The sequence below is a fragment of the Ptychodera flava genome, chromosome 14 (assembly GCF_041260155.1).
Source record: "Ptychodera flava strain L36383 chromosome 14, AS_Pfla_20210202, whole genome shotgun sequence".
Taxonomy (NCBI): Eukaryota; Metazoa; Hemichordata; class Enteropneusta; family Ptychoderidae; genus Ptychodera; species Ptychodera flava.
In genome coordinates this window covers 41034780-41053985 of record NC_091941.1, presented here as the reverse complement: position 1 = coordinate 41053985, position 19206 = coordinate 41034780, and the positions used below count along the sequence as shown (strand labels likewise).

General features: G+C 37.4%; 2 protein-coding genes across 3 annotated transcripts in view; one reads left to right on the top strand and one right to left on the bottom strand.

The window, feature by feature from the left end:
* LOC139150520 (probable ATP-dependent RNA helicase DDX52) overlaps positions 1 to 10283 on the bottom strand; it is a 58418-nt gene extending 48135 nt beyond the window's left edge. For both annotated transcript variants that reach the window (XM_070722940.1, XM_070722939.1), the window contains exon 1: positions 10144 to 10283. In XM_070722940.1, the coding sequence (XP_070579041.1) occupies positions 10144 to 10236 (93 nt within the window). In that variant the 5' untranslated portion in view covers positions 10237 to 10283. The remainder of the gene's footprint in view (positions 1 to 10143) is intronic.
* A 23-nt stretch (positions 10284 to 10306) lies between these two features.
* The window catches only part of LOC139150519 (protein sprint-like), a 108715-nt gene continuing 99815 nt past the window's right edge, over positions 10307 to 19206 (top strand). Inside the window, exon 1 of the mRNA XM_070722938.1 lies at positions 10307 to 10471. The gene's annotated coding sequence lies outside the window, so the exon portion shown is untranslated. The remainder of the gene's footprint in view (positions 10472 to 19206) is intronic.

Sequence of the window (19206 nt, the reverse complement as noted above, 5' to 3'; positions counted from 1 at the left end):
CAGTGGTATAAAAAGTTCTTCATCTACAGATTTCCATACCAAACATCGTAGTTCTTAATTTTAAGCATAACATTATTCATTAATGACAAGTTTCTCATTTACTGTGCTTGAAATATGAGTGTTTCATCCAGGATGGCATCAACAAGGGGGATTTTCCCCCTTTACCAGAAAATTTCGGGGGCATTTCACCAGTTCATGTGTTCTACTTGTACCTCTAAGGTGTGACTGGCACCATTTCATCGGGGGGAGTGGTCCCCTTTGACAAATAAACTGGGGGTGCCAACATTTCAACAGAGGGGGAATTCCCTATCGCCATGTCCAGATGTAACACAGTATAATATCATCTACATATAAAATTTATATCATTAATAATTGTGAATTATCATAGTTTAACTCCTAAAAGTATAGAGGCTCTAAAGACTTCAGTTTCCTTTGTTCAAAATATCGTCAACATTACCACATTTTATCATTTTCAATTATGAATTATCATATTTAGGCCTAATCTCCAAGGAAAAGGCTTTTTATGATATGAACACAAATTGCCCTGGAACACTGTTGACAATTCTCCTGAAAATACTAGAAATTCAAGTGACTGCGAGCTGTAAAAAGTGAATTTTAGCTCATTTTTCAGGATTCCCGGCCTTCGGCGGAGGGGGAACACCCCTCCCGACCCTCCCCCAACGACGACCGCTTTGTGGTCATGGCAGCTGCAAGCCGCGCACTTTTCCAATCTGGCCCCCTACTTCAAAACTTAATGAAACCCCTGATCAGTAGTGTATCTAATGCATTAGTTTCATCAAATGATTGGCTGTTTTGCTAGTCGTTTCGCCATATCAGTGGCCTCAGACTTATTACTCTCTCTGTAAAGGTATACCGTCACCTTTTCCTATTTTGCCACCGCTACCATGGAAAGAGAAAATCTAACTAATCACAGATTTTAAGCGGGTGGCCACTTTTTAAAAACAGCGCCCTCACATGGGCATTTTGAATACCAAGGAACGTCCCTTTGACCATATATGGGCATATTTACATTACAGGTGACTGTATACCTTTAACACTGGAGAAGTTGTATCAAGGGACATACAACCCATACTAGATGACTGAGGGCACTACTGGTCTGTCAGTCTTCACTGTAAATCTAAGATTGGTCTTTCTATTGAATATCAATTTTACCATGAAATCATCATCAGTCATTATTATCAACTCAAAATACTTTGTTGGAATATTGTAACAAAACAGAACTACCATAGTACATTTTTGACTGAGAGATGAGTACTTTTGAATTGGACGCATGCAAATTTTGTCACACATTCAAATGGATCTGAAAAACACACATCTGAGACACACAGACACACACAGAGACAGAGTTGCAGTATGTAGAGTTGCATACGTTCACGTACAAACAGAATACAAGATATCAAAATTTCAAGGATGTTGTGTGTATGTTTTTGATTTATCTAAATTTTAGAAGATTAACAACCAGATATGAACTGAAAATGCTCACGTGTTTCATTATATATTGCAGTTATGTGTGAATTTTAACCTTTGCCACATGTTTGCAACTTCATTGAAAGTATTATGATCAACATAATGAACAATAATCACAGCCGATTAGGTCATGAAGTATACAAATATGTAATTAGCAGAAATAAAAATATTAAAGTTCTTTGACTGCTGTCATTGTATCACCACTTTATATAGCAAGTGTAATTACCGTTGGCCAAGTCCTTCAAGCCATATATGCCAAGCTGTGAAAGCTCATTAGATTTGCAAATTATAAATTAGCTGACATGAAAATGTGAAATGACTTTTGATATTGTTTTAACCTGGTATAATCATCAATGTACATAGCATGTTTTGCCAACTTTGATCAAGTAAATCCCAGTATATATCCCTAATAAGCAAAGTTCATTAAATATGTAAATTAGGAATTGGCTTAAATAAATGCTTAATGATTTTCAATAATGTTGTATCATGGTATCTGCAATATATGTAGCAAGTTTTGTCAACTTCGGTCAAGTCAATTCAGATATGTATCTGTAATTAGGAAAGTTCATTTAATATGCAAATTAGGAATTGGCTGAAGAGAAAATGCTTAATGACTTTCAATAATATTGTATTATAGTGTCTTTAATGTACATTGCAAGTTTCATCAATTTTGATGAAGTCAATTCAGATAAATATCCCTAATTATGAAAATTCATTTTCATCGGACGCCCATACTGATTGGGGATAGAGCAGAGTAGATTGAAACGCAAACGGGGTGTTATTATAGGAAAGGCGGTGAATTATTTTAAAGCTGAATAAAATGCTTTCTCTGGTTGTGTAAGTCTGTCGATCGAAATATATATTTTGTTCCCAGCTGATTAATCATGGCAGTCTAGATCTCCCCTTTGTGGTTCGATATTCACTGACTCGTTCCTTCTCATTTTTGTCAATTGATGAACGCATTTTCGTCTTCCATATTCAATCTTACTTTGACCGATGTTATATCCTGACCCATACTGTCATTAGTTTTGACCAACGCACTAAGACGTGGCCCATGCGCCCAGTTTACAAGATACTTTGCAAAACGGTGAAGAAATATTTGAGCACGTACGGCCATACTGTATGCATGGGGGACCGGGAGACATCGATGTCAGTCTTTCCTGACTTTTTACATGTAGCTTTATATAGGGATATCAAAGGAGATGAATCAGTTAGTTGAAAACTTTTCGAACATTTTTTTATGTCAATTTTGTCAATGTCGGACTTTGGATTCGATTGAGAAACCAGAATCACCAACAGAGATGTCTGTATTAAACACAGACGCACAATTCGAAGTAGTTTGTTGTGTCGCTACTGTGGGTCTCAGTCGTGGTGTCTCTCCAATAAAATTTCAAAGCTGTAGGCCTACACTTGTCGTTTCGATGCACAGCGGTACACCGATGACCATATATTGTATGTTCTTAAAACTAGTCTAAGCAATTTTATGACACTCTTTGTCATTTGCATCGTCTCTCCCCGTGAACGTCCTTGAACCTATGGCCGTTACCATTGTTTTACTGTGCCCATCAGAGTGTAAACCCCTGCTCGTTCCCAGCAGAGTACTTTTTAAAGTTCTGTACATCTGTGTACACTGTGTGTATAAGCCCCTAAACCTAGTTTAATTCAATTATGGAAAGGTAAGTCAAGAATAAAGGGTCGTTACAGTTGCTAAAATTGCGAGAAAAATGGCACGTTTTTCCAGTACTGTTACAGTTCTGTGCTTTCTATCCCCGTTACTCAAATAGAATAGTCCCATTCTCAAGCGCTATTGTTTTAAATCACGTCCATGATGTGCTGTTGATTTTCATTCTTTCGTGCAATTTCATTCGTTTGAAGCAATTATCCTTTCATTTGACTGCTCTGTGGGACTCTTCTGGATATGTGTTTTGCATAAAAACAACTCTACAGTGATACACTTCGATGGTGATATGTATACAATATCGGTTCGATGTGTGAAGGTATACAGATTACAAGTTATTTTAGAAGTTCTCAAAACTAGTAAAAACAATTCTGCGTGCCACTCATTGATATAGTGTCTTCTTGTGAACGTCCTTGAATCCGTGACCTCGACCATTGTTTTTGAAATCGGTAGAGTAATGAAGACATATGTTACTGAACTATCATGTGATTGTTAGCATGGTTAGTTAATAGACGGTGTAATCTGTAGAGGTGAGACGGCGCGGCGAAAGTCCACGGCCCAAGGGAGCAGGAGCAGTACATCGCATGCTTTGTTACAACGAACGAACCATCGGTTTCCATTGCTACTACGTGAAACCCGGCCTCACCGATGTCCCTGTCCTGATTCAGAGAGCAACTTTCAAGCTGCGTGTTGAGGTTCAGATGTCCGATTTTTTCATATTCAAAAGGCTTATTGATTTACAGAGAACGCCTGTCTTGTTTTTAGCTTTAACTTGGCACATGAGGGCAATTGAAAATTCAAAGCCTAATAGCCAGTGGGAAAAAATTCGATGACTGGCTCTCACCAGCGGTCGCAATGGAAAAAAATCGCAGTCTCTGAAGTCGGTATCATTGCTCTGCCATGTTTAAATTGCGCACCTGATTATGAAATATGCCTAAAGAAAAATGCAATGTAGGCGTGTCCCCCGAGCCTCTCCAGTCGACTTTTTTCAATTTCCGAAGTTTGCCCGATGCCGTATCTCATAACGGGAAGTAAAGTATTTCACACCTCCGTATTAAAACTACATATATGAAAGACCCCTAAAAATCAATTAGTTAAAAAGGGGAGTTAGCAATTTCCCAAAACTATCTAACCGCTACACCGTTTAACTCAATTTTTACGAATCAGAACTTTGAACACAATCTGAATATCTGTACCAAATATCAAGGCAGTCTACTCAATGGTTTTTGACTTTTTGTCATTTATGGAAAATTTTCACTGTCCGACATCAACTCAACCCATCACAATAACATGATGACCTTCGGTCATTATGTTAAAAATCACTTTACTCAGTCTTGGCCAATTTTCCTAGTCTTCTGTAACTCCTGCCATAATCGGAGGTCGTGCTTACAATGACTCACAAAATAATTTACAATACGATCTGCTCTAATTTATAAATTTACACTTATTACAAATTTAAGAAGTCCTAACATGTTTGTCTTGCTCAGTCTTAAAAGCAGCAGGACTGGCGGATAATATTGTTGCAATTTCTGAACAAATCATAGTCACACTGATCCACCCTCTCTGTTTGACTGGGGACACTATACTTGTGCCTGAGAGAAGAGTCTGGGGACATTCCTATTCAACCACTGCTTTTCAAGATGGCAGTATTTTGCAGTGAAACATCAGACTCTGTCATTGGCCAGAACTTTTTTGCAGCCTCAGTTGTGACCAAACCACTTCCAAAAAGGCAATTATTCCTGTCGCGATAAGTTTACACACACCAAACTTCCAATGTATTTAGGTATACCGCTGGTGATGTTGTTGTATTCTTACATATCTGATATCACATTAACCCCATGAAGCCGTCATTTTATGGAGGAAGTGAACGTCGTCATGGGGAGTCTACTAGATAAGCTCAAGGGGTCATTCATTTTGACCCAAGGGGTTGGTAACGGTCTGTGGGTTGGTGAAATAAAATGTGAATGGTACAACTACCGGTACACTCTCATTTGTCTCACGTGTCATTTATTTAGAATAATATATATTTTAACTGATTTCATTTTCATATGCAGATTTTTCATCGGTGCCAGCCTTCCTCAAAAATGTCCACATAGAATGATTCCCTTTATAAAAATGGTATCAACTGCAATCACTCCAAGCGCGAATATTGACCTGTAATGTTTCACAACGTACACGCGCGCACTCTGTGCACTGATCAAGCGACATGTACCAATGTCAAGTGAAGTACTGCGGGACGAAAATACGTCACACTTATGGTGACGGCATTAAAACGTATTTCTAACTTGTGTGCCTGATTAAGGAAAATATCTCAATTTTGAAAACGGCTGAATTTCAAATTCAGTATCGGAATGACGAAGGAGACACTATAAAGTTATCCAACTCGATGTCAATGATTTGTATCGTTGCTCAGAAACTTCCGAACACGGAATACAAGCAGGTAAAATTAGAGGTCGTAGAAGATTTCTCTCATCAAGTAAGCGGCAAGCTTCTCTCTTCAAAATGACGTGAGTTGGAAGAATATTCGTTCGCTTTATCCCGGCTTCGTCGAAAAGTGTACTTGCAGTGGATCAAGGCTTGTGACCACGTCGATGCATCGATCGACACGTTCAACCTATGTTTTGCTCTGTAACTTGTTCTGCAGGTACCTGCGATATCCTCTTGTAACTATAGTTCAAATCTTGTTTAAAGATGTCGTATATAGTTCTGTGGGCAGGGCAAGGAATCAATGTCACAGATTTCACTATTTAAAAGCTCCGTGCCAACTTCGCTGGCTGCCATCGATGGCTTCCTTGTTTTCAGATACTTAACATACCCGACAACATCTGCGGAGCTTTACACCCAGTGTCAATTTTCGGACAGGGTAGTGAATTTCGCCCAAAGCCGTTTCATAAATGACGAGCACTACGAAATCTTATTATCATACCTTTCGAAACTTTATTGTGTTTATCCTCAAACTGCTGACACCGACAGAAGTGGCATTTAGGGGGTCAAAGTTGCCAAATTTTTGACCCATGTTGAGTGCGTAGTAATCGGACTGCTATCGCAATAATCGGACGTCGTATTTGGAATATGATTATAGGGGCTAAATACTGATATTTTGAAACTTCGAACCCCGATTTTCAATTTCGTTGTGTTTAGAAAATTATGTGGAAATATTTCGTGATAATTAGTTACGTTTAATCCATGGACGACGCATCTGTATTTCGACGTGTATAGCGCTTAGATATCGGACACGGGCTGTTTGTGTGTGTTGCGTTCGACATCTTGTATCGTACGGTGTGGCTAACTTCGCCAAGTTTGTAGCGCCCGAAATAGCTTCTACCGAAAAAAAAAACTATCCAAAACGGGACAGTAGCGTCACCTGACTTAATATGCGGTAGCATGCCTTGTAAAACGCTATCAATACGGAGCGAAGTGAGTACAACGAACAGCATGTCATTAAATGTCCGAAAACTGAGGTCCGAAAATCACACTGATTGTACTGTGTGGGCGTCCACTTGCTCTAGCCGTTACAGTAAGACCGGTTTTCTTGAATCGCCTCAAAATAGTTGCCACTGTTGATGCCGATATATTTTTGTCCTGAGCAACAGATCTTATAGAGTGTCCATTCAACCAAAGCTGAATTATTTCAGACCGCACTGTCAGGCGAACCCCTCGCTTCGACGACATGTTCGGTGGAGATAGTTTTGGCGCGGGACAGACAATGTAGTGGTTGATACCATTTTATTAGGGTTGGGAGGAATGATCGGTAGTAAGTTCACATGTATATTTTTAAGGCTATAGGCCTACTGGTGATAAAAGACGAAAAGCGAGAGAAACAAAGAATAAAGCAGTGACACTCGGTAAATGATACAAACAGTAAGAAAATGAACAAGAGTCATTGATTTAATAAAATTTTATTTTTGTGTCCTCATTCAATAAAGTGGAATATTCCGTCCGATCTGTACAGCCGCCACTTTTATGGCCAGGCTCAGCTCCCAGTGGAATTCCAGAAGCGTAAACAGCATGTGTAATTCTACCTGATTACTTTGATGAGAACATGGGAATGTAACAACATCACCAGCGGTACATCTAAATATATTGGAAGTTTGGTTGGTGTAAACTTATCGCCACCAGTATAAAGACTGTTAGATAGACTTATATCAGTCATCAAGTCTATTACCATCAAATACACTATTCCTTTCAGCTAGGAGAAAAGCGGATCGAATGCCCAGATCATTTAATGTGGGGGAAAGAAGTCATTACAGATGCCTTCCTAAAGTCATTACAGATTCCTTCCTTGCAAAAAATTGTTCTTTGCAAGAAGAGTATTGTAGATGATGGATATAATTTTTTGATGGTTTGTGATTTTTTGCATTCATGACTAATGAAAACAATAGCTACCTGGACATTATTTTGAGAGAGTTGTTCCGCTTTGGAGGAATTGTAGACCCTCTAGGGTCTGTGGTTGAACGAGAAAATTTGTGGTGACTTCCACTGTTGAGGGCGATGACACAGATGATTGCCAAACAAAAACGATGCTGAAGTTGGACTCGGTTTCGGATTCGGTTTCGAGTGACTGAAAAGTTTTACATTTTCAGCCGATTTTGTTGTACTTTAGTATGTGAAAATAATACTTGTCTTCAAGAACACGTTTTTACTGGATAACCTGTTCGCATATTTCACAGCATAAATTGTGTGCATGTATTCACAATTAAAATTGTTAATAATAGTTAACTTTATACTGTATACTGTAAATTTTCATTTATGAACAATTTTGTTCAGTTTTGTTACCAAAGACACTTGCTTGTTGAATTTCATGTATGCTTGTATAAGCAAAAATTATGGCACTCCGCAAGACCATGGTTACTTCTGAAACTCACTTGGTCAATAAATTCATTTCAGACACCTTTTTGTATGCCTGGTATCTTCACTTCTGTCAAGGAATTTAAATTTAATTTTCCCTTTAAGCAATAAATTAAAATTTAAGAAAGTGTTTAAAGTATAAGTGGCATCCAGGCTAATTATACTGAAATTAAAATTTTGCTACAGTTTTTGATTTAATTAATTGGGTGGTTTCAGCCTCATGTTGAGTTTTTTTAATGGTGAAACAAACTTGATTATCAATTTAAATGGAAAGACAGCAACATTGCTATCGGCAGCTCTGACAACCTTGAGCAAGAACAGCAATATTTACAAAGTTGAATATTTATCTATTTCAATTGTTTAAAAGCTGTTTTACCAAGACGTTTACTCGATTGAACTTACTATATGCAATATATATATATATATATATATATATATATATATATGCAATATATTACACTCAGTGTGACATTTTTCGGACAGGGTAGTGAATTTCGCCCAAAGTCGTTTCATAAATGACCAGCAATACGAAATCTTATTACCATACCTTTCGAAACTTTATTGTGGTTATCCTCAAACTCAGTTGACACGACGGGAGTGGTATTTCGGGGTCAAAGTTGCCAAAGTTTTGACCCCATGTTGAAGGCGTAATAATCGGACTGCAATCCCAGAAATCGGACGTCGTGTTTGGAATGTGATTAGGAGCTAAGTATTGATAATTTGAAACTTCAAACCACCGATTGTTAATTTCGATGTGCTTAGAAAACTGTATATAAGAATATTTCATGATAATTAGTTATGTTTAATCCATGGACGACTCAACTATATTTCGACGTGTATAGCGCTTAGATATCGGACACGGGCTGTCTCTCTGTGTGTTGCTTTCAGCACCTTGTATCGTACGGTGTGGCTAACTTCGCTAAGTTTGTTCAGCGAGTATTACTTATAATTGTTTCCATTGCATATTTTGTTTGTATTAGAATCGCACAGGCATTATTTAATAAAAATAGCGAGTATATTTCATCGTATGGAATTATTTACCTGTCAAGGTTTTACGCAGTAAGTCACTTACTACGTTTACACAATTATGCTAAATATTGTCTGTCCGAAAACTTGTACACTAATTCTTATGTTCATTAAATGTACTTTTTTTCTCGAAACAACTGCGCGGTTTTTGTTAAAACTACATGCAATCGTAGCGAACAATGGAAAGAATATTTTCAAAATCATTATTCTCCCCCACATTCAAAATTCAATGCTAAATCAGGACTTTAGTCAAAATTTCAGTTACTTTGACCTGACGGCAGTATGTTGACAGTATCACTGTTTCGGTGTCAGACGACAATTTGTGACCGCCGCTCGTAGTGAACTCAATAGCTTCTACCAAAAAAACTATCGAAAACGGGACAACAGTGTCACCTGACTTAATATGAGGTCACATGACCTGTAAAACGCTATCGATACGGAGCGAAGTGAGTGTAACTAACAGCATGTCACTAAATGTCCGAAAACTGAGGTCGTCCGAAAACTGTCACACTGAGTGTATATGCAAGCTGCTTGAACTTTAATACATGATTATGTGCCAAAAATTTTATGTCATGAAATACATGCTGCACGTGCATGTGCATTCAGGTGATCTAGTTAAAATATCTTCTTGTGTATCAGTAGTTATGAAGCCTTCGAAAAAATAGTAAAATAAGCTGGAAATATGAAAGTATTCTCAGTTAGTCGAATCCGAAACCGAATCCGAAACAGTCCAACTTCAGCATCGTCGCCAAAAACGCAAAAACGACAGTGTGTCATGTCATGTTACAGACCACTAGATTTAAACATGATGGTACTTCCATGATTTAAATAAGTAGGAAGGGACTACCTCCTTGTTCGAGTCAACCAGTACAATCAACAGTCACCTTTGATTCGATAAACGGTAGTCCTCGCCGTGCATCGAATCACAACCGACTGTGGTACTGGTACAATCGGGTGACCTGTGCAACGGGTTCAGCGTCCGAGCACACGCGCTCAACCCACCTTTACCCAAATGGCTGGCTTCTCAATGAGCGCAAAGCCTGTATTATGTGTATATATCGCTGTGAAACTATGAGCTATCTTATCCCAATAATTTCGTTTACCTGAAATCTCTTTGCATCTCTTTTGAAGCGTTTGGCATCAAATGTAACGCCAACTCCAAGTTTCGCAAACATGACTGCTGCGGGGGACGCCATTTTCAAGGGTCATTGAGGTCATTTCGTGTCAAGCCGAACGGGTATTGTGGGAAAGCAATTTTCCAAAATTAGTCACTTCCGCTTCCGTGTTACTCTTCGCAATTGATGAGCCTCAACAAACGATTGATCATCCAAAGTTGTTAGTGCAAGTGGTGATGAAATGGATATTTCACAGCACCGATGATCGTTCAAGTAAAATACCCGTAGTCGTTTCTGTGTCACAACAGAATACCAGGTATGATCGATCCTACAATATTACTCATTGCACACCATGCACCATGTCAATTGTCATCGACATCATGAATGTCAACGTCGACGTTCCTGACGCATTTGTAGATTCTGCTCTGGGAATTGAATGCATGTACTGATAGACGCTTTGGTGCTCGGAGTGTTGATGTTAGTTGACAAAGGCCCTTCCAAGACTGTTGCTACACATTCAACCGACCCCAACACTCCGGATGCCTGTTTGCGCAGTTCGCAACACTTTTGATTTTAAATGGTACATTTGTGGTAGAACTGAGGTTGAACTAGCTGCAGTACTGTAGCTCGAGGTTTGCCTAATAATGTGGGTCGCTGTCCGACCCACATACCCAGGCAAAACCTCGAGCTACAATACTGTGCGCTATGGTTGAACCATTGAGGTAGGTCTCTTCCTACCTCCATGGTTGAACGTACTTCGCATGTAACAGTAAGACATTCATATTGGATCTATCTATTGGTATGAAACTTGGCCGATAGATCCTAAATTTTGTATGTATAAGTAAGCCAACTGTAATAATGAAATCCTCGACTCGAGTTGGTTACTACAACCATTTAGGAGGAATACAAGAGAGGTCGGCCAGTTGCGAGCTCGGCTAGTTGGAGAACTCGGCCAGTTACGAACTCGGCCAGTTGGAGAAGTCGGCCAGTGGGCGAACTCGGCCAGTACAGTATGCACCCAATTAGAATATATGCTCCATAATAGTGTTTCTTTTTTTTGAAGTCTCACTAAAGTTATATGTGAAAGCGATCTAAATGTCATTCATAAGATGAGCATAATGTTTGCAAACTTCACAGATCACAGTTCAACGCACGTATGATATACACACATTGGGTAAAATTAAAGATGGCGGTGTATCGCGATCGTGGTAGCGAGTTTTGCAGCCTTCGTCATAGTTACACTTGAAGTTCGTTAAAAAGTCATAGGAGATGGTGAAGCAAATTAGTTAAGAGTCATCAAGCCATGAATTTTACTGAAGAAATGGCATAATGTTTGCCTGAATACGGTACGCGCGCGATCTGCAGAAACACTGAGGCAGACCGTACATGTTTTGCAGGGTGGACGTGGGAGCTCTTCGACTTCGAGTTGTTTTCTGAATGTCCGACAAAATAACAAAAACTATGGTAGTAAAAAGTTAAAATTGTTTGGCATATTCAACTGTGAAGAGAATGCGTATGCAATCATATTGCTTTGTTGCGAGTGGCCGACTTCTCCTGGCCGACTTCTCCCACTGGCCGAGTTGGTCGGCACCGGCGCTGGCCGACTTCGCAACTGGCCGACTTCTCCGGTTACCTTTAGGAGGGTTAACTTATGCTACAACAGAGAGAGAGAGAGAAGTTAAACGAGGTGCATGGACTGTAACAATTGTCTTTTAATCTCAAAAGCCACAATCAAGTATATAAAGTGTTCTCAAAATATTCAATTCATGGCTTCAATAGTTTGCCACAACGCTCATTATGTTTGATTTATTGATGTTCATGCTTGAAGGCAGTTGGCCCAGTTGGTTAGTGGGTTACTGCTCTGTTGTATTAGGCCAACAACTCTGTATACTTGATCTATAGGTTACCAATTAGTGCAGTCAGATTGGAGTAATAGACATAGTCTACAGGTATGAGATATTAAGGATTTTATGTTGCAGAAGTTTTTAAATCTAGCATTTGAATGGGAAAGAGTTCCTTACGGCCCCACCCCCAAAATTGTTTTCTTAGGTACCATACAACACTTTTAAGTATGCTAAACCTAAAACTAACTCTAAATCTTAACCCTTCTAAAAGTTGTTTGATGTGCTTCTTCCAATTAAAGTCTGCGATTAACTAAAGTGATTTCCAGGTATGAGGAGGTATGATTTGACAATTCTATGGCAGTATTGGTAGGACCAAGATCAACCGATATGTTTTTTTATTTCAGTAACATTTCCCAGCAAAGCAAAGGTGAATCATACCTCCAAAGGCCCAGAGATAATGCATAAACCCACAGGCTACCATGAACTATCTATGTACATGTGTCCCAGAGAGACACTTCGCTGAAAATACTTGTCATAACATTTCTCATTAACAGTTGATCAGTGCCAATTTTGAGTTAGTTTAAATTAGTCCTCTGGCCTTCAGGTAAATACTGGTAGGTCAGTGAGGTAACAAACTTTGTTCCAAAATTTTGGATGACCTTTGACTCATCTTTGAATATCCCTACATCTTTTTGTCACAAGTTGGCCTATGGATCAGGGATAGTCCTGGCAGAAATATAGAAATATATACATTTAGATCAAAGCCAAACAAATGAGAGAAAGCTGAATTATTGGGGTACATGTATGTATATAGTGAGAAAAACACAGAGATAAGGAGTATATTTAAATCAGTCTCAGACCTATATTGTATAGAATGAAAATTAACTGAAGAATACAATAAATATAATTCTCAGAGTTCACTGGGATACTTGATGATGTCGGGTTACTCCCAACAATTAGCACATGACAATCCATTTATAATAACAATGTGACAATCCTTTGTCTTGTATGAAGTGTTTTTGAGGACCGCAGACCGAACCATTGACTGATTACAAACTGACAACACTTTACCACTGACTTTGAAAGGCTTGCTTCAACCTGGGCAGATTTTGCTGTTCATTGTAGTCTACAGATTTGAGCAGTGGCTGGCAAAACTCAGCGCTGATTCCATTGCTGTCAAATTTGACTACCCTAACTTAGCACACTGGCAACTGTGGAACAGTACATGTACAGGGAACAGTTCAGCAGTAACACAGTGATGACATACAGTAAGAGCACTGACAACAGAGTCAGCACTGGAAGGAATGACAGGAAAATACCATTGCTGTAGCCTTTTATTGTTTGATGTCTTGATGTAAACAACTGGTATGTCCGATTCAATGATATCAGACTTGCAAACTCAATGCCAATTGGTGTCATGCTGACAAGCAACAGGTGCTGACAAGCAACAGGTGCTGTTCTAAATGAATGGTTTTTATTTGGTTGAAACTGTGTAGGGCACTGCAAAGGCACTTTTTGTAGGGCACTTCTTAGCCAACATCCGGAATTGTGTCCAAGGCAGCTGACACACAATGTTTTACAAAAAGTGTAGCATCGAGTAGCCATATGTTGAGTCCACTAAAAGTTGAGTACAGGGAGTACGACATAAAGCACATAAAGCCAAAATGTCATCTGTACAGATAGCAAGCTTGGCCCGCTAATCCAGCAAGGTCAGGCTATGAATCACCAAGTCTTACACCGATGCGGATGTAGATATGTCAGTTTTGTTCAGTAAACAATACTGAAATGGTTTTGAACTTTGGTTTGCTTGGTTTTTTAGCTACTATAGACTATAGTCTATAGAAGCTATTGGGATGGGTATCCGTCCGGCGTCCGTTGTCAGTCTGTATGTATGTATGTATGTATGTATGTATGTATGTATCACTGCATAAAAACCCTATAATACTTACTGTATTTACATGGATTATTGCCTGTATTTTAGCTGAAGAGTGCATATACAGATGAATACAGTCAAGAATCCATTTTTTGTATTCAGCAAGCCTGTATTCATGTGGATTCATGTGAATTCACGTGTATTATACTATGATACAGGTAACTCATTAATGTGGATTTATCTGAATTATTGGGTTCCCCTGATCATGCAGTGCATGTATGTCCGTTTGTGAGGCGTCCGTCCACTCAAATATCTTGAGAACCGCAGTACTTACTGATTTGATATTTGTTGTGTAGATGAAAAATATGATTTTGAGAAACTAATTTTTTTTAGCTACTATAGACTATAGTCTATAGAAGCTATTGGGATGGGTATCCGTCCGGCGTCCGTCGTCAGTCTGTATGTATGTATGTATGTATGTATGTATGTATGTATGTATGTATGTATGTATGTCCGTTTGTGAGGCGTCCGTCCACTCAAATATCTTGAGAACCGCAGTACTTACTGATATGATATTTGTTGTGTAGATGAAAAATATGATTTTGAGAAACTATTTTTTTTAATTTTTAGCTACTATAGACTATAGTCTATAGAAGCTATTGGGATGGGTATCCGTCCGGCGTCCGTCGTCAGTCTGTATGTATGTATGTATGTCCGTTTGTGAGGCGTCCGTCCACTCAAATATCTTGAGAACCGCAGTACTTACTGATTTGATATTTGTTGTGTAGATGAAAAATATGATTTCGAGAAACTATTTTTTTTAATTTTTTGATATTGTTAAAAATAGGCAAATTAATGCCAAAAAAGGTGTTTTTGGTAGAAAATCTTCTTCTTCATAACCGCTGGTCAGACAGCTTTGTTATTTGGTATACAGGTCCCTAGGGATAACCCAAGTTAGATTTGTTCAAATTGTGATTAAATATGCAAATGTGTATTTTTAAGGAATTTTTTTGTCGTTTTTGGTCAAAGTTTGACTTACATTGTATGTAATTCTTGTACTGTATAAACCCTATCAATTCACCCAGAAAAAAAATAATTAATATGATTTTAAATAATTGAATTAATTAGAAAATCATCAAAGCCAAAATAATTTTAGTGTGGAATTATCAGAACGTTCAACTTTTTTGACAGTTCATAGTGAAATGCTTACCATCTTGGAGGATTAAAACATGTAAAGGCAACTTTCCTGAATCCCAACTTTGATATATTCTGAACCACCATTTATGTTATCTAAAAGAAATTGCTCATAATAGTTTGTCATGATAGGGTGGTCAAATAAATAGTGATAGAGAAAGTTCTAATTTCCATTTATGGTTGACTTGGTAAGGATAAAATAAGATTACTTTTTGAGGAAAAAAATAGAGTGGTCAATTAAAAGAGTGGTCAAAGTGATAGGGTTTTTATGGTAAAGCTGGGCTGTAAGATTTCTCATGTGCTATTTATAGCAATTATGCAATCTGTGTAAACAGTGCAATGAAAGTGTAACATTATTCCTTATAATGCTTTTGATGACCTTGAACTTCTTAAGTTACAAACATTTGTCTCTTCAGTGTGCTTTCTCTGAGTACGTACAGTCTCAACTTATTCAACAGAACTTACTTACGATGTTAATTTGAAAGTTAAAATGTGCTTGGTTAATAAGATGAAAATACAGATATAGATAACCAGCTGAAGATTCTTTATGAGCTGACAGATATGCTGTTTTATTATGACGTAAATCTTGATTTAAGCAAGTCTTGTTTACTTTAATTAGAATGTAATTAACTCTTGTTTATTTGCTATTATAGATTAATATAGTCTGATGAAATATGCAAATCTGTATTTTTACGGAATTTTTTTCCATTTCTGGTCAGGCCATTCTGAAATGAGCTATCAAAGATATCCACCTTCTTCATCAATACATGTGTCACAAAAGGTTATTCTCTACATAACACAGCAGAGCTCTGTCAACTGTTGAGTCGCTTGTTTTTTCAAAACCGCTGGTCAGACAGCTTTTATATTTGGTTTACATGTCCCTAGGATGACCTTAGTGAGATAATTTCATACAGTCAGGAAATACTTAATTTTGTATCCATGTCTATAGTAGCTTCAGGGACTTTGGCCCTATGTTTTGATATTGTTGAAAATAGGCAAATTAATGCCAAAATAGGTGTTTTTGGTAAAAAATCTTCTTCTTCATAACCGCTGGTCAGACAGCTTTGTTAGTTGGTATACAGGTCCCTAGGGATAACCCAACTTAGATTTGTTCAAATTGTGATGAAATATGCAAATGTGTATTTTTAAGGAATTTTTTTGTCATTTTTGGTCAAAGCTTGACTTACATTGTATGTAATTCTTGTACTGTATAAACCCTATCAATTCACCCAGAAAAAAATAATTAATATGATTTTAAATAATTGAATTAATTAGGAAATCATCAAAGCCAAAATAATTTTAGTGTGGAATTATCAGAAAGTTCAACTTTTTTTGACAGTTCATAGTGAATTGAGGATTAAAACATGTAAAGGGAACTTTCCTGAATCCCAACTTTGATATATTCTGAACCACCATTTATGTTATCTAAAAGAAATTGCTCATAATAGTTTGTCATGATAGGGTGGTCAAATAAATAGAGATAGAGAAAGTTCTAATTTCCATTTAAGATCACTTTTTGAGGAAAAAAATAGAGTGGTCAATTAAAAGAGTGGTCAAAGGGATAGGGTTTTTATGGTAAAGCTGGGCTGTAAGATTCATCATGTGCTATTTATAGCAATTATGCAATCTGTGTAAACAGTGCAATGAAAGTGTAACATGATTCCTTATAATGCTTTTGATGACCTTGAACTTCTTAAAGGCGGAGCCTCCCTTTAAAAATACGCCAAGTTATGGCGGCGTTCACCAAACAGGCAACACGCAGGCACACGCTCCAGAAAATGCAAATTTTTAGTTTTCCCCGGCGGCAAAAACGCAGACAGACTGCCAAGCGGTCAGCGCGAAGTTGCTGCCGATCAAACTCTGTAGTTATATTCAAAGTCTAACGCGACTGGAAGACAATTTTTTAGGAAATTCAAGCGTTTGTGGTGGGGAATCAATGACCGTTAGCGATTTGAACCGACCGTCAATCAAAAGCTTGCATAAACTCTGTTTGCAGGATTATCAAAATGTGACAAGAGGTTAAGATCAGTTTGTGTAATCAATGTTATAGAAATCAAACATCATACTGGCCAAGCGTTTGACTGGGAGGAGAACTCCACTAATGCGAGAACCTGGGATTGAAAAGTGCGGCTTTAAGTTTCAAACATTTGTCTCTTCAGTGTGCTTTCTCTGAGTACGTACAGTCTCAACTTATTCAACAGAACTTACTTACAATGTTAATTTGAAAGTTAAAATGTGCTTGGTTAATAGGATGAAAATACTGATATTAAAAGATAACCTGAGCTCAAGATTCTTTATAACCTGACAGATATGCTGTTTTTTTTATGACGTAAACCTTGATTTAAGCAAGTCTTGTTTACTCTAATTAGAATGTAATTAACTCTCGTTTATTTGCTACTATAGACTAATATAGTCTGATGAAATATGCAAATCTGTATTTTTACGGAATTTTTTTCCATTTTTGGTCAGGCCATCCTGAAACGACCTATCAAAGATATCCACCTTCTTCATCAATACATGTGTCACAAAAGGTTATTCTCTACATAACACAGCAGAGCTCTGTCAACTGTTGAGTCGCTTGTTTTTTCAAAACCGCTGGTCAGACAGCTTTAATATTTGGTTTACATGTCGCTAGGATGACCTTAGTGAGATAATTTCATACAGTCAGGAAATACTTAATTTTGTATCCATGTCTATAGTAGCTTCAGGGACTTTGGCCCTATGTTTATTTTTTGATATTGTTGAAAATAGGCAAATTAATGCCAAAAAAGGCATTTTTGGTAAAAAATCTTCTTCTTCATAACCGCTGGTCAGACAGCTTTGTTATTTGGTATACAGGTCCCTAGGGATAACCCAATTTAGATTTGTTCAAATTGTGATGAAATATGCAAATGTGTATTTTTAAGGAATTTTTTTGTCATTTTTGGTCAAAGTTTGACTTCCATTGTATGTAATTCTTGTACTGTAAAAACCCTATCAATTCACCCAGAAAAAAATAATTAATATGTTTTTAAATAATTGAATTAATTAGGAAATCATCAAAGCCAAAATAATTTTAGTGTGGAATTATCAGAAAGTTAAACTTTTTTTGACAATTCATAGTGAATTGAGGATTAAAACATGTAAAGGCAACTTTCCTGAATCCCAACTTTGATATATTCTGAACCACCATTTATGTTATCTAAAAGAAATTGCTCATAATAGTTTGTCATGATAGGGTGGTTAAACAAATAGAGATAGAGAAAGTTCTATGGTTGACTTGGTAAGGATAAAATAAGATTACTTTTGGAGCAAAAAATAGAGTGGTCAATTAAAAGAGTGGTCAAAGTGATAGGGTTTTTATGGTAAAGCTGGGCTGTAAGATTCCTCATGTGCTATTTATAGCAATTATGCAATCTGTGTGAACAGTGCAATGAAAGTGTAACATGATTCCTTATAATGCTTTTGATGACCTTGAACTTCTTAAGTTTCAAACATTTGTCTCTTTAGTGTGCTTTCTCTGAGTACGTACAGTCTCAACTTATTCAACAGAACTTACTTACAATGTTAATTTGAAAGTTAAAATGTGCTTGGTTAATAGGATGAAACTACTGATATTAAAAGATAACCAGCTGAAGATTTTTTATAACCTGACAGATATGCTGTCTTTTTATGACGTAAATCTTGATTTAAGCAAGTCTTGTTTACTTTAATTAGAATGTAATTAACTCCCGTTTATTTGCTATTGTAGACTAATATAGTCTGATGAAATATGCAAATCTGTATTTTTACGGAATTTTTTTCCATTTTTGGTCAGGCCATCCTGAAATGAGCTATCAAAGATGTCCACCTTCATCAATACATGTGTCACAAAAGGTTATTCTCTACATAACACAGCAGAGCTCTGTCAACTGTTGAGTCGCTTGTTTTTTCAAAACCGCTGGTCAGACAGCTTTAATATTTGGTTTACATGTCCCTAGGATGACCTTAGTGAGATAATTTCATACAGTCAGGAAATATTTAATTTTGTATCCATGTCTATAGTAGCTTCAGGGACTTTGGCCCTATGTTTGTTATTTTCCATTCTCATATTGTACTTTTATGGAATCGTTTGTCAGTGTTGGTCAAATATTCTCTTTTACACATATCCATGGTTTAATG